Below are 27,376 nucleotides of genomic sequence, written 5' to 3' on the forward strand. Positions count from 1 at the left end.
TGTCTTTGTCTAACGAAATGACATCTGTCCTTTTTTCGATTGCTCGCCATCTTAAGCAAGATCCGGCAACTACTGTTGCTGCTCTTCTTGTCATCCTGCATCCGTATTTGCATTACTAAAATAATTATTAGACGGATCTTTTTTTGTACGCATTGAATCTTACTTCTACTTACACGATATTATTCCTACATGTTTTCCCAAGGGTGGATGATAAACATTATGTACGTATAAACAGTAGAATTTTTGTTTTAAGCAAATATTGTCGTCAGGTGACAGCTTATAACCAATGAGTGCGTTGGGCCAAGCTGGAGACATATTGGTTTATTGGCCAATAGAATTAGGCCCGCGGTTTTTTAAATGAGAATTAAGTTCTTTTTCTGTTCTGCATATAATGCAATTTTATTTCATGTAATAATTAATTTTAAGTAAAAAATGTTAAAATTATATATAAAGAAATATTAAAATAAATGTAAAATAAGCATGAATTGAACAATATAATAGATGTATGAGGAAAAAGTAAATAATTTTCTGAAGTTTTAAAAATATTGTCGATATAAGATGGGTTTATTTAAATACAGCAATTTCAATAAATGTAATAAATATTTTATTTTAATAACACGAGAAGTTGTGTTCAATAAGTTTATTATTGAATAGTATACAAGAAATTGATATGTAAAAATGAACATATGTGGCACGCTGATATTACAGAAACGATGGCGCTTTCTTTTTCATTAAAAAGACAACATCAGATAAAATTCCTTTTTTTAACTCCATGCGAGATGCCCAGTTCCTAAGTGTGGATAATCCTGGTAACGGGTAGTGATTTTCTTTAAAAAAACGATATGCTTTTGGGCTCAAGCTTCTTAACATTATTGCAGCAGATATGTCTTCAAGACCCCACTTTACTCTTTTTTTTCTTTCATTACTCATTAAAACGTCAATTTGCTTCGGAGTGAATATCCTTTTGAGCACATTATGGACATTTTCTTTTATTACACGTTTCGTAACTCTTGTCTTTTCTCTTTGCAATCGTTTTACTTGTTTCTTAAGCAAATCGTTTACCTTGTTTGTTTGGCTTAGTCTTTTCATCAAATCTTGAATAATTTTATCTCGTAATCTGAAAAATATTATCTATTAATTTGAAAAAAATTTGCAATATGCAATAAAATATTTTTATGTCTAAAAATTACTTTATGTTTACTATATATATATATATATATATATATATATATATATATATATATACACATCCTAGTAAACATCAAGTAATTTTTAGACATGAAAATATTTATATACATATATATATATTTGAGCTGATGCTTTATAATCATACAGACAATTAATTTTGTTTACCTTAAGTGCTCAGACATAACAGTCTGTGAATTACTTTGTGTGTTTACCATTGTATCATCACTTGTACTGCTGAAAGTAAAAAATATTTAAGAAATAAAATATAAAACAACATGCAATAATTTCTTGTACAGCAATGAAGTCGTTAATACGCATGAAATCAATAAAATTATACCTAGCATTTTCTTTTGAAGATTGCATAAAACATGTTTCTGCTTTATTTTCCATTGAAGTGTCGATCAAATTGGTCTCGGACTCACTAAAACTGTTTTTGCTGTTAAAAAAAGATATTGTAAATAGAATTTATTGCAATCTTCACATATTATAATAAGAAAATATTTTATATAATACAATAATACACACCTGCTGTTTTCACTAACATTTATTATGTTGTGTTGATTTTGCACTTCCTTTAGCACTTCTCTTTCCTTCAATAGTGGCAAATTTTCTGTTGGAATTGCATGATCATGAAGTCTTCGTAATTTCTTAGACGAGTAATTTTCGCAGTTTGCTAAATACGCTGGCTTTGGTTTGTAACAGCTTGGTGTAAAGTGGACAGAGCATATGCGAGCTACAAAAATTAATTTCAATAAAGTATTAAAAATATATGCCTCAATTATAATTTATATAGATTCAAAATAACGTACCGTTTTTTAGGTTAACTTTATTTTTGTTAGCAGCTTGCATCCATTTTAACGCAGTTTCTTCATCCTTTGGATAAGAAAAAAATTGAATATTTTTCTCTTTTGCATTCTCGCTTTTATTTTTGCATCCACTTACACTACACATAGGCATTTTAAAAAAGACAAATTAAGCCGAACACGTTCACTTCTGACGTATGTATATACATAAAGTATATCTATATATATTCAATATGGCGCTCGCTTGGCCGTCGCCATGTCTGCGCAGAACATGCTCAATTTCAACCCCTCTAACGAGCATACCTTGTTTTCTTTCTACCATACTTCAAGTCGACTTCTACCAAAACTGACTGGCAGAGAAGTCGACTTTTTTAAGGACGAAAGTCGACTTCAAGTCGACTTGAAGTCGGCAAATATCGCAAAAACCACCGATTTAAAGTCGACTTCCAGTCATGACAAAAAGTCGACTTCCCGTCATGACGAAAAGTCGACTTTCTGTCATGATGAAAAGTCGACTTCCCGTCATGATAAAGTCGTCTTCCCGCCAACTTAAGTCGATAAAACAAACCGCTGCGTACGTCTGGAGGTCGGTTGTGCATCTTGAAACGAGGTGAAAATGACAAAAGTTAAAATATTTTACTAGATTTTGATAAATAAAATCGTAGATACGCTAATAAATTTTCTCACTTTTGTAATTTTTACCTCATTATTTCAAGATACCCAATCGACCCCTTACTGGAGGGCTAAAACTGATGCATTTCGAGTTTTTTTTTATATATAAAATAATTTAATTATCTAAAAAACTGTATAATTACAATCCTAATGTTTTGTTATTAATTACAAAGGCGGCCATATCTGTGCCACTTCTGCGTGCGCGGATTCCGGCAGCCACTTCTGGTAAGCTAACAACAGAACTAAAATTAAAACATTCCAGCGTTAATCGCGAAACAATATGCAAAAATTAGCTATATAAATATATATATATATATATATCATATTATCATCATAATGTTGTAAATATATAATAATATTGTTATATATATATATAATATTATAAATATATAATATCCACAGAAAACGCTGTAACTGTACACACTGTAATGTAGCTTTCAATGATGAATATATCTTACATAATATATCAAAGCACATGCATGGAGAGGTGCAGGGGAGTTTACATGCGTGAGCGCACGTGAGCGGGAGGGCTTTGCTCCTCTGCACCCTCCTCATGCATGCACTTTATAATTTCGCTTTACAACTTAGCATGTACTTTAAGTTATAAAGTGAGGTTCACGCTGCCTACCGGCGGAGTTGGGTGCGGGAGGGGGGCCGATGGCCCCCCCTTGCACTCCCCGTGTGTGTATGTGTGTGTATGCATACATGCCGGGATTTAGAGCCATCGCACAAGACTCTCGTATGGTCACGTAGCGTAACGTAACGTGAGTCAACGCACAAGAAACGTATCGGTTAGAGCCTCCGCACAAGCTCTCGTATGGTAACGTAACGTAGTAGATCAACGCACAAGAAACGTATAACGCCGTAACGGCCGTAACCAGTTAATACGTTTTTTGTGCGTTGGCTCACGTTATGTTACGCTACGTGACCATACGAGAGTCTTGTGCGGTGGCTCTTATAGCGTTTTTTCTTGGCTGCACTACCGCCCACTAGTGCAACACTAGTGCAATACTAGTGCAACTTTATTGCACTAGTGTTGCACTAGTGTTGCACTAGTGCAGCCAAGAAAAAACGCTATTAGTTGCACATTTCGGGCCGATTCCCGAGGCGACGCCGCGACGCCTCCTATACCCCCACTACCGCTCGAGGCCCTGGCGGAAATATTTCTACAAAATTAAAAAAAAAATAAAAGTGTATTACAAAAAACTATAAAATATAATTGCCAGAATCTATTAAATTCTACATGAATTTAAGAAATACTACAAAATCCTACATGAAAATGCTAGAATTGGAACACTTTTGTAAATTTTTGTATTTTTTTAGTGCATCTTGATCTATAAATTTTTCGGTAAAACTACGCCAAACTACAACTAATACTGATATTCTACACATTTCTATATCTATTTCAGTACAGTAGACTACAAGGAAATACTAGAATTAAAACACTATCTAATGAGAAAATTCACCCGACATAAAAAGAATTATATTTATTTTGAAATTTTATTACTACTTTTTAACTAAATTTGTTTCTTAAGATACAACCTATGATTATATAGTTATTTGTGTAACAAGTGCGGGAAGTTGAGAATTGGACACGAGTGCGGAGTGATCGCACTCGCCTTCGGCTCGTGCGTCCACTCCGCACTCGTGTCCAATTCTCATCCCGCACGTGTTACACACCCTATTTTATATTACAAAGTGCGTGGAAAGTGGCCCATTTTTGCGCGCACGTCATCTGTGCGACGGATGGCCGATTCCATACACGAGTCAAAACAGTGCGGTAATGTTTACATTACCGCACAGTTTCGAAGAAACAGAGGAATTTTCATCTTACCTCACTTGTTACACAAATAACTATTTCTTAATGTCGAGTGAATGTCAGAAACCAGTGCCGGCTCATTACAAAACAGGCCTATTGGGCCAACGTCGCGTCGCGCGATTACAAAAAGAAAAAAAACTTCTTTATTCTAACTTATCTGTAAAATAAAAAGCAAGTCATTATAAAAAAAATCTTATCCAGCACCACATACACACATGTCTAAAACCGCATAACCCGGGAAAAAAAAATCTCTTATTTATTCATATTAGTTTATATTAGTTTATATTAGTAGATACATGATTATTATATATAATCATATAAGAAATGGAAAATATAATGTTAAACAATATTATATGCATGGCCATATATGAGAGTATATAATTATACATGGCCATATATAAGCATATATGATTATATACTCGGAAAAAAATACCTCTTATTTGTTCATATTAGTAAATATATAATTATATATGGTCATATAAGAAATGGAAATATAATCTTGAACAATATTATATGGCTAAATCTCTTTAAGTATAAACTTTATATAGTCATATATGGTTTTATATACTAGTACATTATCATGTGTGATCATGGAAAAGTATATTTATAAGGTTAAAGATAATCATATATGAATATATACTCTATAATGGATCTATCCATATAAATTTGTATAACTGTTATAAATATTCTTCTAATGGTATATTATTTTACTTGACAATATCAAATTAATATAAAATATATTATTTTTAGTTTCAGTTTACACAATTGCGTTTTAACTCTAGTAACACATCAGTAGTAATGCAATTAAAGTTAGAGTGAGACAAATATATTTTGTTTTACTTTAACTTATTGCACGAATGTGCACCAGCACAAGGATCCTCTAACTCCTTAACGACAATTTCGGTATCAAAAACTAGATTTTTCGCCCGCGCTTCGCGGGGGCTCAAAATCTATTCCCCTCTCCCCAAACTTACTCATTAATTAGGAGCATCAATAGAACCCCATAAAACCCAATTTTCAATCCCATAGTAGCCATCTCCATAAAATTAGTAATCTTTTGGTACCAATTTCATCAAAATCATCAACAAAAAATTAGAAAAATTTTGGCACCGGTTTCAAGAAAATCGATCCATTAATAAAAAATAATCCATTAATAAAAAATTAAACTTATCCTCCAAAAATTTAAAAAATTTTGGCATTGGTTTAAAAAAAAATCGGTAACAAGTTATCCATTAAAAAAATTATCCATAAAAAAATTCAGCTTGATATTTCAAAGTTTGCGGAAATTGGAGCAATTACGTATATTTTTTTAAACAGAAATTGTAAACCTGCTATTAGCAATTTTTCTAATTCTATTACATTCTTTAGTTCTTTCTACCTCTATCTATATATATAAGTACCTGACGTCTGTATGTCTGTCTGTCTGACCGCGAACTACTTGTTATTTTCCGAGAAATTTGATAAATATCGTAACCGATTTCCAAAAACCGGTCTTAATTGCTCGCAACAGTCGCGAATTGAAGTGACTGGTTAATTCCCGAAAAATTTGAAAAATTTTGGATACCGGTTTCCAAAAAGATCGGTAACGAAAAATTATACATCTGAACATATTGGCATCAAAAACTCAAAACCAATCTTTTCTTTGGTTTTTCTATCCCTATTTCATAAATAATTCATTTAAATGTGTTTGATTAGATCCAACTTTATACGCAATAAAAGGTTCATATACGCAATTTATGACAACAAAGCTTCCTCTGTAAGGAACCGGTTTTCAGAAAATCGGTAACAAAAAACTATACACATCATGGCACTCCCCGGAAAATTCTACTCCTATTTCATACACTTTTGGTAAAAATTCGGTCCACTAACAAATGAGTAGTTCGCGGTCAGACAGACAGACAGAAGACGAACTGGTTTCCAGTGGCAATTAAACCCATCCTCAAAAAATTAATAAAATTTTTGAACCGAAAAATTGGAAAAATTTCTGAACCGTTTTTCAAAAAAATCGGTAACAAAAAATTATACAATTTATAGCATTCCCCAAGAAATATTCTACCCCTACTTCATATACAGTTCTTTGAGATTCGGTCAATTAAGTCCCAAAAAATTTAAAAAATTTCGGTACCGGCTTCCAAGAAGATCGGTAACGAAAAATTATACACTTTATAGTACTCCCCGGAAAATTCTATCCCTGTTTGATCTATAAATCTTTAAGATTCGGTCAATTATTTCCCGAAAAATTGTAAAAATTTCTGATACCGGTTTCCAGAAAATCGGTAACAAAAAACTATACACTTTATGGCATTCCCCGGGAAATTCTACCCCTACTTCATACACAATTTTTTGAGATTCGGTCAATTATTTCCCGAAAAATTGGAGAAATTAAAAAAACCGGTTTCCAGAAAATCGGCAACGAAAAACTATACACTTTATGGCACTCCCCGGGAAATTCTACCCCTATTTCATGTACCCTTGATAAAAATTCGATCCACTAACGAATGAGTAGTTCGCGGTCATACAGACAGACAGACAGACAGACAGACAGACAGACGTCCGGTACTTATATATATAGATTTTATTTTGACCATTTTTCCAAAAATTGCTCTGTAGGGCAGCTTGAAAGCGATGCTGCTGATTACGAATGGTCTGTTCTTTTTCGCTGCAGCAATAAGTTAACTTGTTGCACTAGTGCAGAAGTGCAGCAAAAAAGAACAGAGACCTAAATTTATTTTTATTTTTATTTTTAATACAAAGATTTATTTAAATTACAAAAAAGCGACTTTTCCCAAATAAAAATTACAATGAAGATGTCATCCCCAAATGATTTCCAATCGATTCCATTCATAGTAAACATTAAACATAATCGCTATCTGCTAACTTGACGCTCGATAAAATTTTACATTGATTTATTTGAAATAGTGATTTAAAGAAAATATTTATTTGACGTTTTTTATTTAATATTTTTTTACATTAATATTTTATTTGCAATAATGATTTAAAAAAACATTTATTTGACATTTATTCGACATTAATTTAATATTTATTTTAAATGCTCAGAGGAACCAGGCTGCGCGATGTGTCATGCGTCACAATCCCCAAGTCTCCAAGTACCAATTATCAGCGAGAAGATAAACAATATTTTTGATTTCCCATTTTTGACTATTTGATCCGGTGTTCGAACGTGATATAGGTTGATTTTCTGTTAATTTTGATTTTGTTTTTGAGATTTTTAATATTTTGTAAAGGGTTGGGTACGTCCCTGAAAAATGTCAATGAACCTATGACCTATGGCATGGCAGGGCCTTCATATATGTAAGGAACATGTACAGGGTTGGGTACGTCCCTACAAAACGCCCTTTTGGACCTCTTGGGGTAATAAAGTATCTTTCTAACTATAAAAAAAATACGTAGTTATAATTAAATTATTGCCAATCAGGCCGACTAATAAAAAGTTTTATATTAATTTATCACTGGCGAAAGATTATTTTTGAATAAAAAAAATATTTATTTAACATTTATTTAATATAATTTAATAATTTACTTCAAATATTATTTTATATTAATTTTTTAATTGTAAGAGATGTTTCAATCAAATTTTTCTATTGTTTTGCTTTATAAATTTTGTGCCGTTCCGTAAAAAATTTCCGCGTCATAGGACCCATAAGATTTTTTAACACTTTAAAGATATGTTGTAGACAAGTACTTACAGGTAAGGAGAAAGCGTAGGAGGATCGTCACTTGTCCATTTGATCAAAGTCAAGCAACGTGGGTGCGGTACTATACTCGGATGGGTGACCGGCTTGAGAGAGCAGTTTTTTCAGATGGACGCGCGGTTCATACAAAAGAATCAGTTAGAAAGCGGTTTTTATCTTTTCCTAGATAAAGAAAAAGAACGTTCTTTAAGCGTTTCTTTGTCAAAAAAGTTGTTAAAATAAACTTTTTTAAACATTAAAAAAATGTTTAATGTTAATAAAACATTTATTTAATATTAAAAAAACATTTTTTACAATATTAAAATAAATATTTTTTTAATAAGAAAAAAGGATCTATCTCATTAATTTAAACGTTTTTAAATATTTTTTTTTCATTACTAAAAATGTTTTTAAAAACGTTTAAAAAATATCTTTTTGCTACTTGGGGTGCCAAGGCCCTTAAAAGTTTCAATGGGCACAACCCTCGAAAATGGACAGTTTCTGCGCTATTGACCTTAGAACGTTACCTTAGTATGTATCCGACTAATGATCCAAAAAAGGTTTCCTTACACTTTAGAAGTGTGTTAAATATTTATATATGTATAATATATGTATAGATTCTTAACACCCACACTCCCACATACACATATGTATATACAATACCTATAGGGTGTCCGACTTTAATTTTTACATTGTAATAATTTGAAAACGTGGCGTTTTGGTAAAAAGTGTTACAAATAAAAGTTGTAGGGTTTTCAGAGAACCGTTAGGTGAGTTACCTAGATTTTGGGCCCGAGGTTTACTTTAGGCCCAATAAGGCCCAAGTCGATTTTTTAAGTAAAAACCTCAATTTTTACAATATTTACAATATCATCTTTTTCTACTATTTAATTTGAACTTTTGTCTGAAACATTTATTTATTTGCCTAATACTTTTTGAGATATTCAAAGAAAACTTGATAACTTTTTCAATATTTAGCTTACAATATCTTGACAATTGCTTGTTGGATCGAAAAGGTGCAGAACTTTTTTACTTGATTTGGTCTCAAGAATATGGTAATGCAATAGCACCTCAACTTTTTTAATACCTAATATGTATACATAAAAGTTCCAAGGAGATGTACGCACAGATGTACAACTTTTATTTGTAATCAAGAGATACGGTAGTGTCTCGCGCCAAGTACACGCGAAGCGAGACCGACCGTGACTCTTTTACGCGACGCGACGATTTGCGAATATACTTTTTACCAAAACGCCACGTTTTCGAATTATTACAATGTAAAAATTAATAAGAAACGTTTATTAGTTTCGACTTCTAATGGCAATATAAATTGAAACGTTGCTACGTTTCGACCCCTCGGATCGGGTCCTTATCAAGCAATCTAAATAAAACAAACAATCCGGTATAACAATAATTCGGTCAGCAGGATAAAATTAATAGTCAGGAGAACATATTATAGATAAAGCGATACCTGGTAACTATTCCTTGTCACAAACTTAAATGTCGGCATTCTCGAAAATTTTGCCCGAAATAATCAACTGATCGCTGGAAACAATGGTCAGTGAGCAATGTAAAAAAGTATGCAGTTAAAGGCGAGCAGAAAATAACTCACACGTAAGTCGGTGACAGTGGAGAACGCATTAAAAATATAAACGAGTGACCACTGCGATGAAGCGTTGTCAGTATTGAAATTTTCTACGGAACAGAACATTATCGTGGAGCGACGACCAACGTGTGTTAACATGTCGTAGTTGAGAGGTATACTGACTGTTTTCGGTATCTGACACATTGTAGGTTGTTAGAATAAACAAATATGGTTCGCATGATATTTACACCGATGAAATTACTTTGTCATAAATCGGATTTAAGTTTTCTGTATCCTTCTTTAAATTTATCGTCTTCGTATGTTGGTCGTCGCTCCACGATAACGTTCTGTTCCGTAGAAAATTTCAATACTGACAACGCTTCATCGCAGTGGTCACTCGTTTATATTTTTAATGCGTTCTCCACTGTCACCGACTTACACGTGTGAGTTATTTTCTGCTCGCCTTTAACTGCATACTTTTTTACATTGCTCACTGACCATTGTTTCCAGCGATCAGTTGATTATTTCGGACAAAATTTTCGAGAATGCCGACGTTTAAGTTTGTGACAAGGAATAGTTACCAGGTATCGCTTTATCTATAATATGTTCTCCTGACTATTAATTTTATCCTGCTGACCGAATTATTGTTATACCGGATTGTTTGTTTTATTTAGATTGCTTGATAAGGACCCGATCCGAGGGGTCGAAACGTAGCAACGTTTCAATTTATATTGCCATTAGAAGTCGAAACTAATAAACGTTTCTTGTTGATTATTGTTGGCGGAACAAACCATTCTATTTTTGTAAAAATTAATGTCAGACACTTTCTAGGTATTGTATATATGTGTATGTGGGAGTGTGGGTGTTAAGAATCTACATATGTTATACATGTATAAATATTTAACACACTTCTAAAGTGTAAAGAAACCTTTTCTGAATCATCAGTCATGCATACCAAAGTAACGTTTTAAAGTCAATAGCGCCAAAATTGTTTATTTTTGAAGGTTGTGCTTATTTAAACTTTTAATCAGAATGCCCTAAACTACACATTAAAGTTTCAACCAATTCGACCGAGAGCCATTTTCCACTGATTTAGTGCGGGGTTCTTTTTGAAAAATCAAAGAAATGAATATAATTGCAAAGAATATGATTATTTATTTATGCAGAAGTGTCAAATATAAACTTATGTGATTTCTAAAAAATAAATTTTTTGTTAATTGAAAAAATTGCTCGGCAATATTGCATAAATAAAACCTAATAGTTAATAACTGCAATAATGAATATTAATGGTTGATAACTTTAATTGTTGACGGTAAGTAAAAAGACGCTTTTATTAGCAAAAAGCAATTGCAGAAAAAAATAAAACAAATTAAAAATAAAAAAAAGATAAGAAAAGTCCAAAAAAAGTAAAATAGCATATTAAGAAGCAAATCAAGTTAGCAATCGCGATACATCCTGGACAAAATATCTGCCAAGTGTATTTTACTGCATGATTTGTTATTCGCTATTGGTTAAGAAGTATAATTACTCCGACTTAGAAATTTTTAATTAAAATTTTATATCAAGGTTTATTTATTTTTAACTAGAGAAATTTTATAATTGAAATTCACACGTGTATAGATCTGTATATTACAGAAATTAGTAACATCATCATCAAGAGAAATTGTGTATATCTATAGCACTATTTAACATCACTATAAATACACCATAGTACATTATTTAGGGACAGAAACTCACAATAGAAAGAAGAAAATTCTAAGAATCTACTATTATAATAGATTGTGTAATAGATTGTATTATATAACAAGAACTATCCAACAAGAAATATACTTATGTATAAATCAACCGTCCTTTAAAAATTACTAAATATCTAAATCCAAGACAGCATAAAGAAACAGAAAGAGAACGACAGAGAGGTGGAAAGAAGAGAGGGACTTTCCTATTTTCTTCATCATTACTTGTAAAGTAAAATTTCCTGAATTCACTAATTAATATAAAAGGAAATCATCGTATGTTATTTTGCTTACAATTCCCTAATATCTTAAGATTATGTCATTCGTGTCTTTTAGCACCATTTTTCTTAGATCTAAAAATGCAAGGCATCTTTTATGTATTTACTGATGCCATAAAAATAATGGATCATTAATCGTCAGGCATAGGAGTATTGCAATTTCCATGCCACAACTTAGTCTCCGAATGGCACTCTGAATAGTTAGCGAATATATCCGCGTAACCACGATTACGCCACCAGGTACAAAGTTGCCTGTTCCACCCACAATCAACCATGTGGATCAGTTCTGGTCTTTCCATGCCTAGAAGCGTATAGAAATCTTGATCGCCTAAATGACCCTGTAAGAAGATAGATGAGCTATCATTCTAATCAATCAATGTTAGCAGCAAAATATGAAGTGTATCCCATAATCACTTTTAAACCATAAAAATAATATTTCTTACTTTTCCATTAAATTTAGACTTTTTTTTTACTAAAGATTTAGATTAATTTTTTTTATAGTGTCAAAGAGTATACACTTATGTAATTTTTAAATTAAAAGCAATTAAAAATAAGTGGCCTTTTTCGAAAATTAAGTTGTAAAGGATTATATAACAAATAAAATATATCATACTTCAGTTACTGTTAAGTATACTTCACTTCGATAAAATTTTAAGGTAATTATGCAGTTTAGGGGAAGCACCTCCGATGACCTTGACCTTGACATATGTTGTCAAGGTCACCCTCCTGAGTGACCTTCAGAAGGTTTTAGCCGTCGCTCGTTTTTTATTAAAAAGTTATTAACAAAAAAAAGTTTGGCGACCTCACCGATTTTAATGACCTTGATATATGTTGTCAAGGTCATGACCCCAAGTGACCTTCAGAAGGTTTTAGCTGTCGCTCGCTATTCGTTAAAAAGTTATTAACAAAAAAAGTTTGGAAAATATAGTACATATAGGTGCATATATAGGTTAGTTGACGCGCTTTAAACACTTAAATACTTTTAAAGCGCGTCAACTAACCTATGTAGGTTAGTGATAAACGATTTACTGCTTTAAATGTTGTGTTTTGGTAAAGCAGCGACTTTTTCGCAAAATAAAGTATTCTCTGCTTTAACAAAAAGACTTCAATTTATCAACAATTTACTGGTTTAAATGTTGTGTTTTGGTAAAGCAGCGACTTTTTCGCAAAATAAAGTATTCTCTGCTTTAACAAAAAGACTTCAATTTATCAACAATTTACTGCTTTAAATGTTGTGTTTTGGTAAAGCAGCGACTTTCTCGCGAAATAAAGTATTCTCTGCTTTAAAGAAAAACGTAATATTAGTCGTTTATGCCTCTCAGTACTTAAAATAACTGCTATATTTTCGAAACTTTTTTTGTTTATAACTTTTTAATAAAAAACGAGCGACGGCTAAAACCTTCTGAAGGTCACTCAGGAGGGTGACCTTGACAACATATGTCAAGGTCAAGGTCATCGGAGATGCTTCCCCTAAACTGCATAATTACCAATTTTAATTTAAGACATAATTATGAACATATAATTATGTAGAAAATTATATAGAAAATTTGAAAATTGCAATAAATGATGACTTTCTATAGTTGACTCAAAATTATCGACAATACAAATGTAACTACACATGCACACGCGCGCGCTGTTATACACTAACATATCTATAACAAGCTTTATGAGGGAAATAAAATAATGAGGAAGCAATGTGCAAGTTTCTGATTCACTAGATCGATTTTCTTCGATGTTTCTTGAAAGTATGCAAAAAAATTTGCACATTGCTTCCTTATCATTTTATTTCGCTCATAAAGTTTCATCTATAAGGAAGCCATACTATTTTCTGTTAATAATTATGTTGCTGTAATTTAAAAACAAGCTGGCTATGTGCTAGCTCTAAAAAGAATGGTAGCGATCTGTAACGATGAAGAAGCAATATGCAAGTTTCTAATTTGCACACTTTTTTTATTGTGATGAGATTTACTGCGTTCATCGCATAATTCAGGTAGATCAACTGAACGTACATTTCTTTTGTTTTCAAAATGATATGTATAATATAGGCTACATTCGCTTTACACGCTTTCGTGCTGAAAACATCACTCCATCTTTTTTCAACATGTAATCTCTACTATTATATAAAGAAAAAAAGTTTGTTTTCCTAACGCGAGCATGAAATGGGACGCTTTTCGCGCTTGTTTTGAGTGAGCAAAACGATCCATTTCGCAATGATGACGTAAGCGTTGAAACATGGAGCCATTTCTCAACTAGTGGAGAAATGAAATTGTAAAACAAGCGCGAAAAGCGGCCTGTTTCACGCTCTTGTTAGGAAAAATAGTATGAACAACTCGTGGGAAAAGTGGTCGAGCCCAAATGAGTGTGATGGTCGCACTCGCTTCGCTAGTGCGACCAACTTCACACTCATTCAGAATTGACCACTTTTTCCACTAGTTGTACAATATACTATTGTGCCATTGTTCAAGGTAATCTTAGAAACTATTGAATCAATTTCAAAAATTTTTACACTGCAATGGTGGATAGCTTATATCTTCCTGAGTAACATAGGCTATGTGCCATTGTGCTACAATCCAATGTGAAAAAAAATTTGGAAATCTAAAATTTTAAATTCTTTAAAAGAGTCGTTAACTTAATGACTTTTCCTGTTCAGATTTTCCTAATCAACCAAATCTTAAAGTATTATATATGAAATAGGGATCGAAAAAACTGAGGAATATAATAGAATTTAAATAATTGATAACAATAAAGGGGTTACCGATTTCTGTCTAAAAAAAACTACGTGATTGCCATAATTTCCACAAATTTTGAGATATCAAGCTAATTTTTTGTTTTATGGATAGAGTATCATTAAAGATAGGTTGGTATTGAATTTGGCGAGAATCGGTGAAAAAATTGCCGATTTTTGCCTAAAAAGTGTATAAGTTATACATGTTATATTTGTCATCTTATATAGAGTATCATTAAAGGAAGGTTGTATTTTGAATTTGGCGAAGATCGGTGAAGGGATTACCGATTTTTGCCTAAAAAATGTATAAGTTATTTGATGGATACAGTATCATTTAAGGAAGGTTGTTATTGAATTTGGCGAGGATCGGTGAAGGTTACCGATTTTTGCTTAAAAAGGGTATAAGCTATACATGTAATTTTATATAGAGTATCATTAAAGGAAGGTTGGTATTGACCACTAAAAAAAAACGCGTTAATAATAGTACCTTATGGGTGACGTGGAAAGCTATTGAAAATATATGTTTATGAATCATACATTGGTGGATAAGATTAGCTAGAACACAAATGTAATAACACAAATAAAGTTGTAAAAAAAAAGACGCCCGGACGAAGTCCCGGGTAACCAGTATATTATATATCTCAAGCGCGGGCGAAAAAGCTAGTTCTCAATATTTCTCGAGTTAAATATCGAAAAAAAAAAAAAAATTCTTTTACCGATCCTCGTCAAATTCAATAATAACGTTTCTTTAATGACATTATATTCAAGTTCAGGCTATACGGTCCATATATGGACCTTTGATCATGTATAAAGCTGAATCTATTCAACTAAATCTTAAGAATTACATAAGAAATGAGAGTAGAAAAAAACTGAAGAATATAACAGAATTATAAATAGCCCGCGATATCTCAAAAGGACCACGCACTAATTCGGTTTTAACATTTTTTTTTATTAAGCGGTATCCATAATTAATGTAGAGAATCTAAGCCAATTTTTAGTACTTTTTGAATTAAAAAAAAACATAAATTTGAGAAAGTTATAGCTTGCTAAAGTTTTTTTGATGACGGCAACTTCAAAAGGTATGACGTCATTTCTTATATAAGATATGATGTCACAGCACATTTTCGTGTACTATATTTTCTCCAATTTTGAAGATATTGCAAAAATTCAAAAAGTTTACAAAGAAAGTATGCCATGATCTATCAGACCGCTTAATAAAATAAATTTATGTTAAAACCGAATTATATGAAAAAAGTGGCCGCGATTAAAATTGACTAAAACTATGGAAAAGTGTAGTTTGTGTGATACCGATCAAAAGTTGAAATGGGCACAACCCTCAAAATATGCTATTTTTTAAGCTACGAGCCTATAAGAATATTGGTGGTATTAAACGTACACATATATTATACATAGTATACCCACTCTTACTTAGCGATACCCAAGATCAACCAGCGTGGTGAGTGTCTGATCTCCTTTTTTGTTCTTGTTTTTTTGTTTTTTATTTTTTAAATATTTTTTTGTTTTTTTTATACTTTATAAGGCTGATCTACAATGTGCTCTTTGCTTCCTGTTTTTTGCTCTTAACCTGTTTGCGACTATCCCGTATTTCGCAATTGCGTCGCGTAACGCGATGTTTTTTGTTCTCTGTCGCCTAAGATAAAAATTGACGAACTTTAAGCCTGATCTACAATGTGCTCTTTGCTTCCTGTTTTTTGCTTTTAACCTGTTTGCGACTATCCCGTATTTCGCAATTGCGTCGCGTAACGCGATGTTTTTTGTTCTCTGTCGCCCAAGATAAAAATTGACGAACTTCAGAAGAGACAAGAAACATCACGTTACGCGACGGAATTGCGAAATACGAGATAGTCGCAAAGAGGTTAAGAGCAAAAAACAGAAAGCAAAGAGCACATTGTAGATCAGCCTTATTTCAGTGTTTTTTTATTGTCTCAAACTCCTTGATTTGCCCTATAACCAGCATCAATGATGTTATGCAATAATGCATTTCTTGGTATCTCGGATATGCGCGTCATCAACTAAATGTAAAATATCCAAGCAATGCATTATTGCATAACATCATTGATGTTGATATATATATATATATATATATATATATATATATATACACACCTCTTAACATCTAAGATAGCAGTACTGTTGACACATAGTCCCCGTAGACATAGCCCCGGTCTTTCCTAACATATTTATATGTAATATATATAATTTTTATTTCATAATAATAGGTTCTTCTGTCTATACATATCCTCGTTTATTATAGTTTCTCTATGATATATCACACATCTTTCAATACGTCAATTGATATCACGATATAGAAAATTTACTTCAATTATGTAACTTTTAATAACTGTCCAATATTACCTTGAAGTGATATTTCTCCGTCATAGCATTCACGCTATCTTTATTGACAATCTCATTGTATTCAAGCGATTTCCGTAATCTTTCTAAATTAAAGAGCACCATCCCACTATTATAGCCAGGGTACCCGCCTTTATGTTGAGGTTCGCCAAACATCGTTGTCGGATGTTTATTACGATATAAGTACAGAACATGTCGGTAAACTGGCGTGAGCTCCGGAGCTAAGCCAAACAAGGCTTCCTTTCCGAACTTGTTAAATTCTTCAAACAGATCCTTCACGTCTCTACGAAATTTCGTATCCGCATCAAACATCGCGGCGAGTTTCTGGTGGCTGGGTGCGATTCTGTGCAAACCCAGCGAAATAAAGAATAATGCATCCGAATAATATGTTCCTGGTTTGCTACTGAAATGTGGCAACATAACTGATACAATATCTTCCAATTGTACAGCTAGTTGGTGTACATTATAATAAAACACCTGAGGACAAATAAATATGTAGATACTTTAATTATGTCAAGTATAAGTTCAGAATAAACAAGAAGGAACAAAAATGTCTATATAAAAACAACCTAAAAACAAACAATGTCTATATAAAATAAACTACCTGAGAAAAAAAGTGGATATAATATAAGATGCAAAAATACATTATTAGATATGAAAAGATCTAAATAACATGTAATTTTATATGATTACATACATAATCAGATCCGAAATTTGGCACGATATGATCATATCTTTATATAATATCATATTCGACTTGATCTTATTATATATGATAACAGTATGATAACAGTATATATGATAATCTGTCTAGATTATATATATATATAAAGATATGATCATATCGTGCCAAATTTCGGATCTGATTATGTATGTAATCATATAAAATTACATGTTATTTACATCTTTTCATATCTAATAATGTATTTTTACATCTTATATTATATCCACTTTTTTTTCAGGCAGTTTATTTTATATAGACATTGTTTGTTTTTAGGTTGTTTTTATATAGACATTTTTGTTCCTTCTTGTTTATTCTGAACTTATATTCAACCGGATCTGTTGTCATATATAATAAGATAAAGTCGAATATGATTACATAAAGATATGATCATATCACACCAAATTTTGGATCTGATTATATATAATCATATAAAATTCATATAAAATTAAATCTTTTCATATCTAATAATATATTTTTACATCTGACCATATTATGCCCACATTATTATACCTATTTTTTTTCTCGGGAAATTATACAAATATTTTAATGACAATGCAATATACTCATAAGGACCTATTTGTTTTAATTTGTTAAAAATAAGAAAGGTCATACAAGAACATACTTCCATAAATTTTCCAGTGCTGGCCATGACATTTTGGATAACAATCGCAGCTATGTCTCGACTGTCATCATCAATTATCACATGGAAGGCAATATCCACAGAGGCGAATCTGAGCAAGGAGTCCGTGAATATTTGGAACTTACGTCTCATAGGCGAGTTCGAGGCAACCTTGGTAAAAATGCACCATATGTTATAATAATTCGTCTGATTTCGTGGCATAATGCTTGCTGTTGAAGACAAATAATTGATGGAATAAGCAGTAGCTGCTGAGGCAGCCGTAAGGTTTGCCAAGCTTCTGTTTCTTGTTTGCGGGCTGAACAAGACCCAGCGTCCTCCATCGGATGTCTGATAGCAATATAGGGCAACCAAGAGTAACGCAAGGACGGTCAACCTCAGCAGCACCTTGCGTAACAAGGGCATTTAATTTGTATCCCTTATTCTTCTAACCTAAAAGAGCAAATAAGCTTCAAAAATCTACAAAAAGAAGTAAATGCTTAGAATATAAATAAAAATATCTCGGTTGAAAAAAATAAAAATTTAATTTTACATTTGTTAATCTTATAATTTCTTCACAATTTATTTCGATTAGTTAAATAATTTTTAATTTTAATATAATCTAACCTAATTTGCTTCGGTTAATTCTCACAATTTTTTTTAAGCAAGAAAACATTAATCTTAGATCATGGGGATCAGAAAGGAATTGATAATTACGTGAGCATGATCAATAGCCGATTTTTTGTTACCGCACCATCGCATCAGTCCATCACCTGGTTCAGATCTCCCATCAAGCGATACGATAAGTTTGTTTTTTATTGCTGCACCGAACTGCATTAGAACTTCCCTTCTCGCTTTCACCAAATTCAAACATATGCCTATTTCACTTACAGAAGTCACAAGTCACAAGTATAGAAAATGTATGTGTGTTACACTAGCTCAGCTATAAAAAAAAAAAAACAGACCTCATGTTTTTCCTGTGTCAATGTCCTCTCATATGCTGCGGTCCAATAAGCGGTAGGTATGTACCAAATGCTCCGAACGTTATGCTAATGGCTCCTGCACACAGGACGCGGCAGCGCGGCATTCCGGCAACGCGGCACCGCGGTAACCAATTACCGTCTTGCCTTTCCGTTCTACTTTTGAAAGTAGTACAGAAAGGCAGATGGTGATTGGTTACCGCAATGCCGCGTTGCCGCAATGCCGCGCTGCCGCGTCCTGTGTGCAGGAGCCATAAGACTCCATAGACGCGGAAACGCCGTGCGGTAGAGTGCGTTGACCAATCAGAAGGCTGCCGCAAGTCGCCTGCGGCAAAATCAAAATTTGTGATTGGTCAACGCACTCTGCCGCATGGCGTTTTCGCGTCTATGGAGTCTTAGCATTACACTCCAAAGGAGCGGTTCATGAACGCTACAAGTGCTACAATCACTATGCAAGTGGACCAGGCTGTAGCTAGAGCTCTAGATTATAATGGCTCCTGCACACAGGACGCGGCAGCGCGACAATGCGGCAACGCGGCAACGCGGTGACCAATCACCATCTGCCTTTCCGTACTACTTTCAGAAGTAGAACGGAAAGGCAAGACGGTAATTGGCCGCGGTGCCGCGTTGCCGCATTGCCGCGCTGCCGCGTCCTGTGTGCAGGAGATTAAAAGGTGGAAGCACATAAAATTGCAGGAGCCATGAGCAGAAAGCAGAAGCCATATGCGCATGCGCTATGGTATCCGTAGAGCTCTAACAGATACCATAGCGCATGCGCATATGGCTTCTGCATTCTGCTTATGGCTCCTGCAATTTTATGTGCTTCCACCTTTATGCTAAGACTCCATAGACGCGGAAACGCCGTACGGCAGAGTGCGTTGACCAATCACAAATTTTGATTTTGCCGCAGGCGACTTGCGGCAGCCTTCTGATTGGTCAACGCACTCTACCGCACGGCGTTTCCGCGTCTATGGAGTCTTAGCATTAAGGTGCCAATTCATGGGACGCTAAAAAACAGCGTTGAGCGACGTCACGTGACATCACTATGATGCCAGCGTCAAGAAAGAGAAGTTGGATTTTTCCAACTTCAAGCGTCAAAGCCAAAGCAGCGCGAAGACGCCGAAATTTTGACGCTGTTTTCCTTTTCATGAATTTCAATTGACGCCGGCGTCAATTGTGGTCATGCGACCTTCTTGCCGCTGAAAATGAGCGTCGAGCGTCAGCATGAAAAGGCACCTTTTAGCGCAAAAGTCGGACATGTTGGTACTAAAAGGGCGCGAAAAATTTGAACGAGACATGTAAACCGTTTTCCGCTCACTGCCAATATGGAACATTTATAGTATACGTAACATATATAAATGTATTATAAATTTGTTTTGTGGTATATATCTATTTGCAGTGAATATTGAAACGCAGTAATTATTATATTTTTAATGCACTCTGTATGATATTCAGGATAATGAAATAAAAAAAGTCTTAAAATTTTATAATTTTATTTTGAATCATATAAATTATATTGTATCTTTGTACTTATGTTGTGTCTTTGGTATGTTTATATATATATTTGTACTTATATTTAATGTTTATCACATTAATTATTTGTTATCACAAGTGTAATTACTTGTTTACAGCATTTCTCATGCCAACGCTCTTGCTTCCACACTTCAAAGATTTATTACGAACTATTGTATTGTTAAATTTACGCACGATAAAATGAATGCGTGAAAAAAGATATGCTTTCAAGATATGCTTTCCAACAGAATGGCACGGTAGAAATTTGTATGTAATACAAAGCGGCAGCAACGTTTCTAACATTTCAGAGAATGTAACTACACCTGACAGAATTTCTTCTTCACGTTCTCGAAATATGAACTCTGCATTTTGTAAAAAAACAATAAACCAATTCGCTACAAAATATTAGCCCTGAATTTTTGTCAAAAGTGTCTGGTCGAGAGTAATTGCTTAGATCAGTGAGAACCTGTACACGAGAAATATCACACGAAGTAGATTTCAATAAAGCCGATTTGCACGTTTTGCATCGTATGCGATGCCTATTTATAACCGTTCGTATAACTGCTCCACTAAGTTTATATAAAGATTGACCTTCTTCTTGTTGCTTTATTTTCGCTTTAACCTTGTAGTTTTTCTTACGTAGTAATTGTATTTTTCCAAGTAATTCCTGTTTCTCAATGTCAATCGAATGTTCTGGTATTGGACGTGGCAATTCTATAATAACATTTAAAGCAATTAAAAATACATTACAATATTAAGATACTGAAAGTTGATTAAAAATTAATTATTTTACTTGTTCTTGAGAAATCTACAGAACATGGTGCATCGGGTATAATGTGCGATTCTGTAGAAGGATCATTATTAGTTGAAGATGATGCATCCGGTATAATGTGCGATTCTGTAGAAGGATCATTATTAGTTGAAGATGGCCCGCCATCATTTGGAAAATTTGCAGTGCATAATACATTTATATATAGCATTTATATATACAGCATTAATATTGTACTGTCATTCAATATTATCTTTAGATATATTATGTAACCAGATAGGAAAACTGGGCAAATATTGGACAATAATTGCAGCATTCACAATTTTATCCAAATTTTGTCACATAATATTACACATCTTTTACTATCGGGGTACATTCATTTAAAAGTGCACATACATGCATTAAAATATAAACATTTACCCATGCATGGTGTATCACTTCCCATGTTACCAATTAGCGAATCTCTGTTTTGTGACTCTTCACATCTATATTTGAATATAGATGGAACAGCATTGAATTTCATAGCGTTTTTTCTTGGCTGCACTATCGCCTACTAGTGCAACACTAGTGCAACACTAGTGCAACGCTATTGGGTAGTGCAGGGCAGTGCAGGGCGGTAGTGCAGCCAAGAAAAAACGCTATCAGTTTTCTTAATCCGTCTATTCTATTTTGTTCATACTGATCAGGAGTGAAATGATCCTGGAAAATGCAGTAACGTCATTTATTTAATTCATTTACGTAATTTATTGTGCATTCTGTAATCATAAATTTTTATTTCTGTCTGCATTATGATTACGATGCTTTCATTATCTAATTATCTATTATCCGACTAATTCGTAAGCTACATATAAATATAAATATATATATATTATTAAGCATTATAATAAATATACTATCTACTTTCTACATAGTACAAGAAATATCCTATAATATATATTATAAAATATTACAAAATTTCACTGTAATACCTCACAGAGTCTGCAGTTGTTGTTCGGCGTCCAGCTTTTTCGTCCGATTCTGCGAACCCATTCAGCTCTCCGAACTGAATCAGTTGGTAACCGATGTAACATTTTTCCTGTACATACCTTGCTGCGAAAAGCAACCGTCTGCACAACACTGCGGCATTTTGTACAAAATAATTTTTTCGCATTCTTTTCGTACACAATCAGAATCAGACCACAATCACCACATCAAACAGGTTATGTTGTCCTCGTGATGTCTTCTTCCTTCATATGGCACTGTCTTTGTCATGTCGAGAAAGAGTGAGAAAGAGCATGGTGTAGAAAGAGATAGACGATACCGACATGGCGGTCGACCAATAAGAACACGCGGTTGTCGGCATTCGCAAGGATCAAAGGTTTCGGACTTTTGCGCTACTCTTATAATCTAGAGCTCTAGGCTGTAGCTCTCTCTCTCTCTCTCTCTCTCTCTCTGCCCTCTCACGCCCTCTTCCTCCCTCCCTTCCTCACTCTCCCATCCTCTCTCTCCCTCTCTCTCTGGCTGTAGCAGTGATGAAGCGTGATTTGATTAGCACAATAGCGTGAGTAAAAAACACAATATAAATCTGAGTAAAAGGAAGAGATATTTTGTACCGACAAATTACAAAAAGTTTTCTAACCTAATCTTCCTACATATATTCAGAAATGCACGCAATACTTATGGAATATATTAGGGGAGAGTGGGCATGAAAGAGTCATGTTTTGAAACAAGAGCCATATTTCAACTGCGTGTATAGCCCAGTCAATAGAGCCCGAAAAAGCCGCTGAAATGGAATTAATTCCGGGAAGCGATTTTTTTTCTTTGACTGTTTTGGAGGGTCATAGGTACGGTAGTCTAAAACCGGATTTTCGGGATTCTAACCCTGGAGCGTTAGCCGCCATTTTGATTAGAAGGTTGATTTTGTAAATATCTCGCTTATTTTCAACTTTAAAGTGAAATTGGTAATAACCAAACTTGTAGAAAATTTAATACTCTACAATTTTGGTCCTTATCATTTTTTACCTAGGATCGATATTTTGGGTTTTAGACTCGAAAGTGGGGGGTGAAATTTTATTATTTTTTTTTAATTTTTTGAATAAACGCGCCATAAACTCTACCTCCAGGTGATGTGGAAAAGATGTTTTTCATTACACCAAGTAAATTCAAAAAATAAAAAAAAATAAAAAAAATTTCACCCCCCCACTTTCGAGTCTAAGACCCAAAATATCGATCCTAGGTGAAAAATAATAAAGACCGAAATTGTAGAGTATTAAATTTTCTACAAGTTTGGTTATTACCACTTTCACTCTAAAGTTGAAAATAAGCGAGATATTTACAAAATCACCCTTCTAAACAAAATGGCGGCTAACGCTCCAGGGTTAGTGTATTATTCGCGGGACGGGGACGGGAAGGACAGTAATTGTACTCGCGAATAATCAGGAAACGTGTTCTTTATTGCGCTTCTGTGCCGGGGCCTCTCTACCCCCGGGCTCCGTACTCAAGACTGAAGACAGACCGCTCCCGCGCTCTTCCTCCGTGGTACCTCTCCCTAACCTCTCCAGATGTCGCTCTCCTCATGCCTGTCGACGACTGTCCCATTGGCGCTGTTCGCGCGGTTAATATGAACGATACCATCATACGACAGTTAGAATCCCGAAAATCCGGTTTTAGACTATTCATGACCCTCCAAAACAATAAAAAAAAAAAAATTGCTTTCCGGAATTAATTCCATTTAAATGTCTCTATTGACTGGGCTAGTAGCCAAAAATTTTAAAATATTTGTATTTGATATCAGCACTGAAACTATACGTACATACATACATATATACATACATACATCATCCATAGACATTTGACAGTCAACGTTAAAACGGTGTTACCATAGTGAGAGGTAAAAGATTATTACGACAAAAAGTAATTTTTGAGTTAAATTTTCATGTCTTTCGCATTGTAGTTGCAACTCTTTTGTTTGTTTTGGTTTATCAAATATTTTGTGATTAGATTTTTGACACATATACCCAGCAAACTCAGTAATCACCAAGTGCGCAATTTGATAGCAAATTGCGCACTCGGTGATTACTGTGTTTAATTGCTGGGTAATGTTATGAAAGAGCCGGTGTTGAGAAAAACGACAATAACTACTGTGTTTGTTCAAAAGATTATTTTGTAAATAATGAGGACTGGTATCAATCCAAAGTTGTGCACTAGCTGCCACATGAATTATGAGCCTCATAATTCATGTGGCAATAGGAAAAGTTTTTCATTTCTTTTGTGTAATAAGTGTTTTTTTATTAAAATTGTCATATTTTTTATCTTTCAGATATTTATTAGTATTCTAAGAAAATAATTGTTGTTAAAGGATAACTTATTTTCATTTTATTTGTGTTATTAATTAATAAAAATATTAATTTATACCCTTATGAAAAAGTACACTCAACTTTGATGGTTAACACTCAAATTTGAATGTTAACACTAAACTTACGCCCAAATTTGAGAGTTAACACTCAAATTTGGGAGTAAGTTTAGTGTTTGTCATCAAAGTTTAAGTGTCAATTAACACTTAAATTTAGGTGTAGATTGAGTGTTGACCATATTAAGGTTTAGGCAAGTTGTGGGTTTAATCTTCAATGATGAGTGTATATTGGGAGTTTATTCTCAATGATAAGTGTAGGTTGGGGATATTAATCCTCAATGTTTAGTGTAGGTTGAAGATTGATCCGCATCGTTGGATGTTGGTTTGGTGTTAACAGGGTGTTAACCTTTAATGTTCTATGTCGATTTAATCAGTATCGCCATGATCTCTTTATCGTTGTAGAATTAGGCTGAGACTCCAAACAAAAAAATTAAACGAAAAGTACGATTACGTGAACGTAATGTACATACGTGATGACACCGGACCAGCAGTATTGCGTGTAGCGAGAGATGGCGCAGCAATCGAAACAAAGACAGATGCCTCTCGTTAGACAAGGACAGATATAAATATATGACATATATAGAAAACAGGATTAGAAATGTTGACATTACCGACATCGAGGAAGTTCGGGCTTCGGTTTAGGATCTCCTTAAAAAGTGTGTAAGTTATACATGTCATATTTGTCATCTTATATAAAGTATCATTAAAGGAAGGTTGTTTTGAATTTGGCGAGGATCGATGGAGGGGTTACCGATTTCTGCTTAAAAAATGTATAAGTTATTTGATGGATACAGTGTTATTTAAGGAGGCTCTTACCTCGATCATAAAACGACAGATCTTTATGAAATTAAATTATGTTGTAAAGTGAACCACAACGAACCGATGCCCAAAACTTTAGCATAGGTTGACGATAAAAATTTTAAAAATATCAGTATTGAAATTCGCATTTTTAACACAGGGCATATGGTAAACACTAAAATTTTTACCGGAAGTGATGTATCTTCTTGGCAAGTTTGCGAGCCAGGTAAACAAAAAACTAAGGAATTGTAGTTAAAATAATAATCTTTCTAATGATAAGAAGAAAACTTGGTGTTGACGATGAGTTATAAAAGATATTGTAGTTTTAATATGATGTACGACAGGTTAGGCGAATGATCTTCCGAGTGTCAAAATCGCGCGAAGTTTCAAATGTTGTATTACACGTAAATAAGTAAAATGCGTTTTGCAAACATTCCGGAGAATTGTTTTGTACCTATATAAACAATAAGTTTCAATTATTTGCCAATCAAACCTTGAAAATCAAAAAGTAAACAATGTTAATTATTCTTTCTAACCTTACTTGCACATGTCTTTTCTCTGCGCTGTATGGTAGCGGCATAATTATTCTCTCGCGCATTGACAACCTTTATTTTCGAGAATTTTCCTTTCATTTTCCCTCTCAGCATTCTCACGTTATATCTTTCTTTTGGCTCCATCTCTTCATCGCATCAATCGCTACAACGCTACACGGCTACACCTCACTTAGCTGCAGACTGCTACAGACGACGTTAAACACGCGCATGTTATTATTCTGCTCTTTAGCACTGACGTAGTCAACTGACTTATTGTATAAATTTTAATATTTACACTAATAGAACATATAACTTACTCTTACACTATGTAAAAATCATTATTTATTTTTTTATTTAATTTTCCGATAATTTTATAACCAATTATTAATGATAATTTTTCGGTTGCTACATTGATTAGAGCAGCCGGGTAAGAGCCTCCTTAAGGCAGATTGTTATTGAATTTGGCGAGGATTGGTGAAAGGGTTACCAATTTTTGCTTGAAAATAAGTGTATAAGTTATACATGTAATTTTATATAGAGTATCATTAAAGGAAGGTTGGTATTGAATTTGGCGATGATCGGTAAAAGGGTTCTTTTTTTATAAAAATCAAAATGACATATAATATGTAAAATCAGCAGCTTATAATGACAAGAGAGTGAATTGATAGCAGGTCAGCTTAGTAATTTCACAAATAGTTTTTATGGAAAATCAATACATCAAACTTCGTACTGATTGTATTGATTTTCTTAGTATGTACATGAGAAACGTCATTTGTCGGCGACACGTTTTATATGAATGCTTTGCATTTCGAGACATTTCGTGTTTTCGAAAGACAATTTAGAAATTATTATAAATATTTGTCGGCTATGCGAACAGTATAGAAAGAAATAAAGTGAATAATGAGTTTAAGTATTTCTATTCTATTCGAACTGATTGTGAGTAAAGCTCTTTCAACATGTGATGTTCTTGAGATTATTGATATTTAAAAAATAAGGAGAGAGAGAAATTTAAAAGAAAGTAATAAACGGAGAAGATAAAAATATTAAAAAGAAAAAAAATAAAAAGGAAGAAAATAATAATTATAAAAAATGTAAGTATTTAATAAAAACAATTCTGGTTTTTTAAAGAAATGTATGTACTCTGTCTCTTTATAATAATAGTATAGATAAATTAAATTTATATAA

General features: G+C 33.4%; 2 protein-coding genes and 2 long non-coding RNA genes across 11 annotated transcripts; 1 reads left to right on the forward strand and 3 right to left on the reverse strand.

Moving 5' to 3' along the window:
* Positions 1–587: 587 nt before the first annotated feature.
* LOC139815074 (uncharacterized) lies at positions 588–2,280 on the reverse strand. Of its 5 annotated transcripts, XM_071781708.1 has the most exons (6): positions 2,131–2,269; positions 1,998–2,061; positions 1,714–1,921; positions 1,526–1,624; positions 1,354–1,422; positions 588–1,117 (listed from the first exon to the last, which is right to left on the reverse strand). In XM_071781708.1, exons 1-6 carry the CDS (start codon positions 2,143–2,145, stop codon positions 703–705), a joined length of 870 nt encoding a protein of 289 aa, XP_071637809.1. In that variant the 5' UTR covers positions 2,146–2,269; the 3' UTR covers positions 588–702. The 5 variants fall into 5 exon arrangements, with proteins under 5 accessions (XP_071637809.1, XP_071637808.1, XP_071637807.1 ...); XM_071781707.1 differs by having other exon boundaries at positions 1,354–1,419; positions 1,526–1,615; positions 1,998–2,280; XM_071781706.1 differs by having other exon boundaries at positions 1,526–1,615; positions 1,998–2,279.
* A 631-nt stretch (positions 2,281–2,911) lies between these two features.
* Xxylt (Xyloside xylosyltransferase) lies at positions 2,912–18,634 on the reverse strand. Of its 4 annotated transcripts, XR_011732660.1 has the most exons (5): positions 18,215–18,634; positions 16,872–17,345; positions 16,623–16,687; positions 8,190–8,357; positions 2,912–7,741 (listed from the first exon to the last, which is right to left on the reverse strand). XR_011732660.1 is itself a non-coding variant. In XM_071781703.1 (4 exons), exons 1-4 carry the CDS (start codon positions 18,632–18,634, stop codon positions 12,099–12,101), a joined length of 969 nt encoding a protein of 322 aa, XP_071637804.1. In that variant the 3' UTR covers positions 11,965–12,098. The 4 variants fall into 4 exon arrangements, 3 of the variants coding, with proteins under 3 accessions (XP_071637803.1, XP_071637804.1, XP_071637805.1); XM_071781703.1 differs by lacking the exons at positions 2,912–7,741; positions 8,190–8,357 and adding an exon at positions 11,965–12,108; XM_071781704.1 differs by lacking the exons at positions 2,912–7,741; positions 8,190–8,357 and adding an exon at positions 16,418–16,528.
* Positions 9,872–11,006, forward strand: LOC139815077 (uncharacterized). Its single transcript, XR_011732664.1, has 3 exons — positions 9,872–10,202; positions 10,270–10,343; positions 10,434–11,006. It is a non-coding gene; the product is annotated as an uncharacterized lncRNA (long non-coding RNA).
* Positions 18,635–20,664: 2,030 nt separating the features above from the next.
* LOC139815075 (uncharacterized) lies at positions 20,665–23,159 on the reverse strand. The gene is made up of 4 exons (XR_011732661.1): positions 22,438–23,159; positions 21,890–22,168; positions 21,494–21,598; positions 20,665–21,414 (listed from the first exon to the last, which is right to left on the reverse strand). It is a non-coding gene; the product is annotated as an uncharacterized lncRNA (long non-coding RNA).
* Positions 23,160–27,376: the final 4,217 nt, after the last annotated feature.

Source organism: Temnothorax longispinosus, chromosome 6, assembly GCF_030848805.1.
Source record: "Temnothorax longispinosus isolate EJ_2023e chromosome 6, Tlon_JGU_v1, whole genome shotgun sequence".
Taxonomy (NCBI): Eukaryota; Metazoa; Arthropoda; class Insecta; order Hymenoptera; family Formicidae; genus Temnothorax; species Temnothorax longispinosus.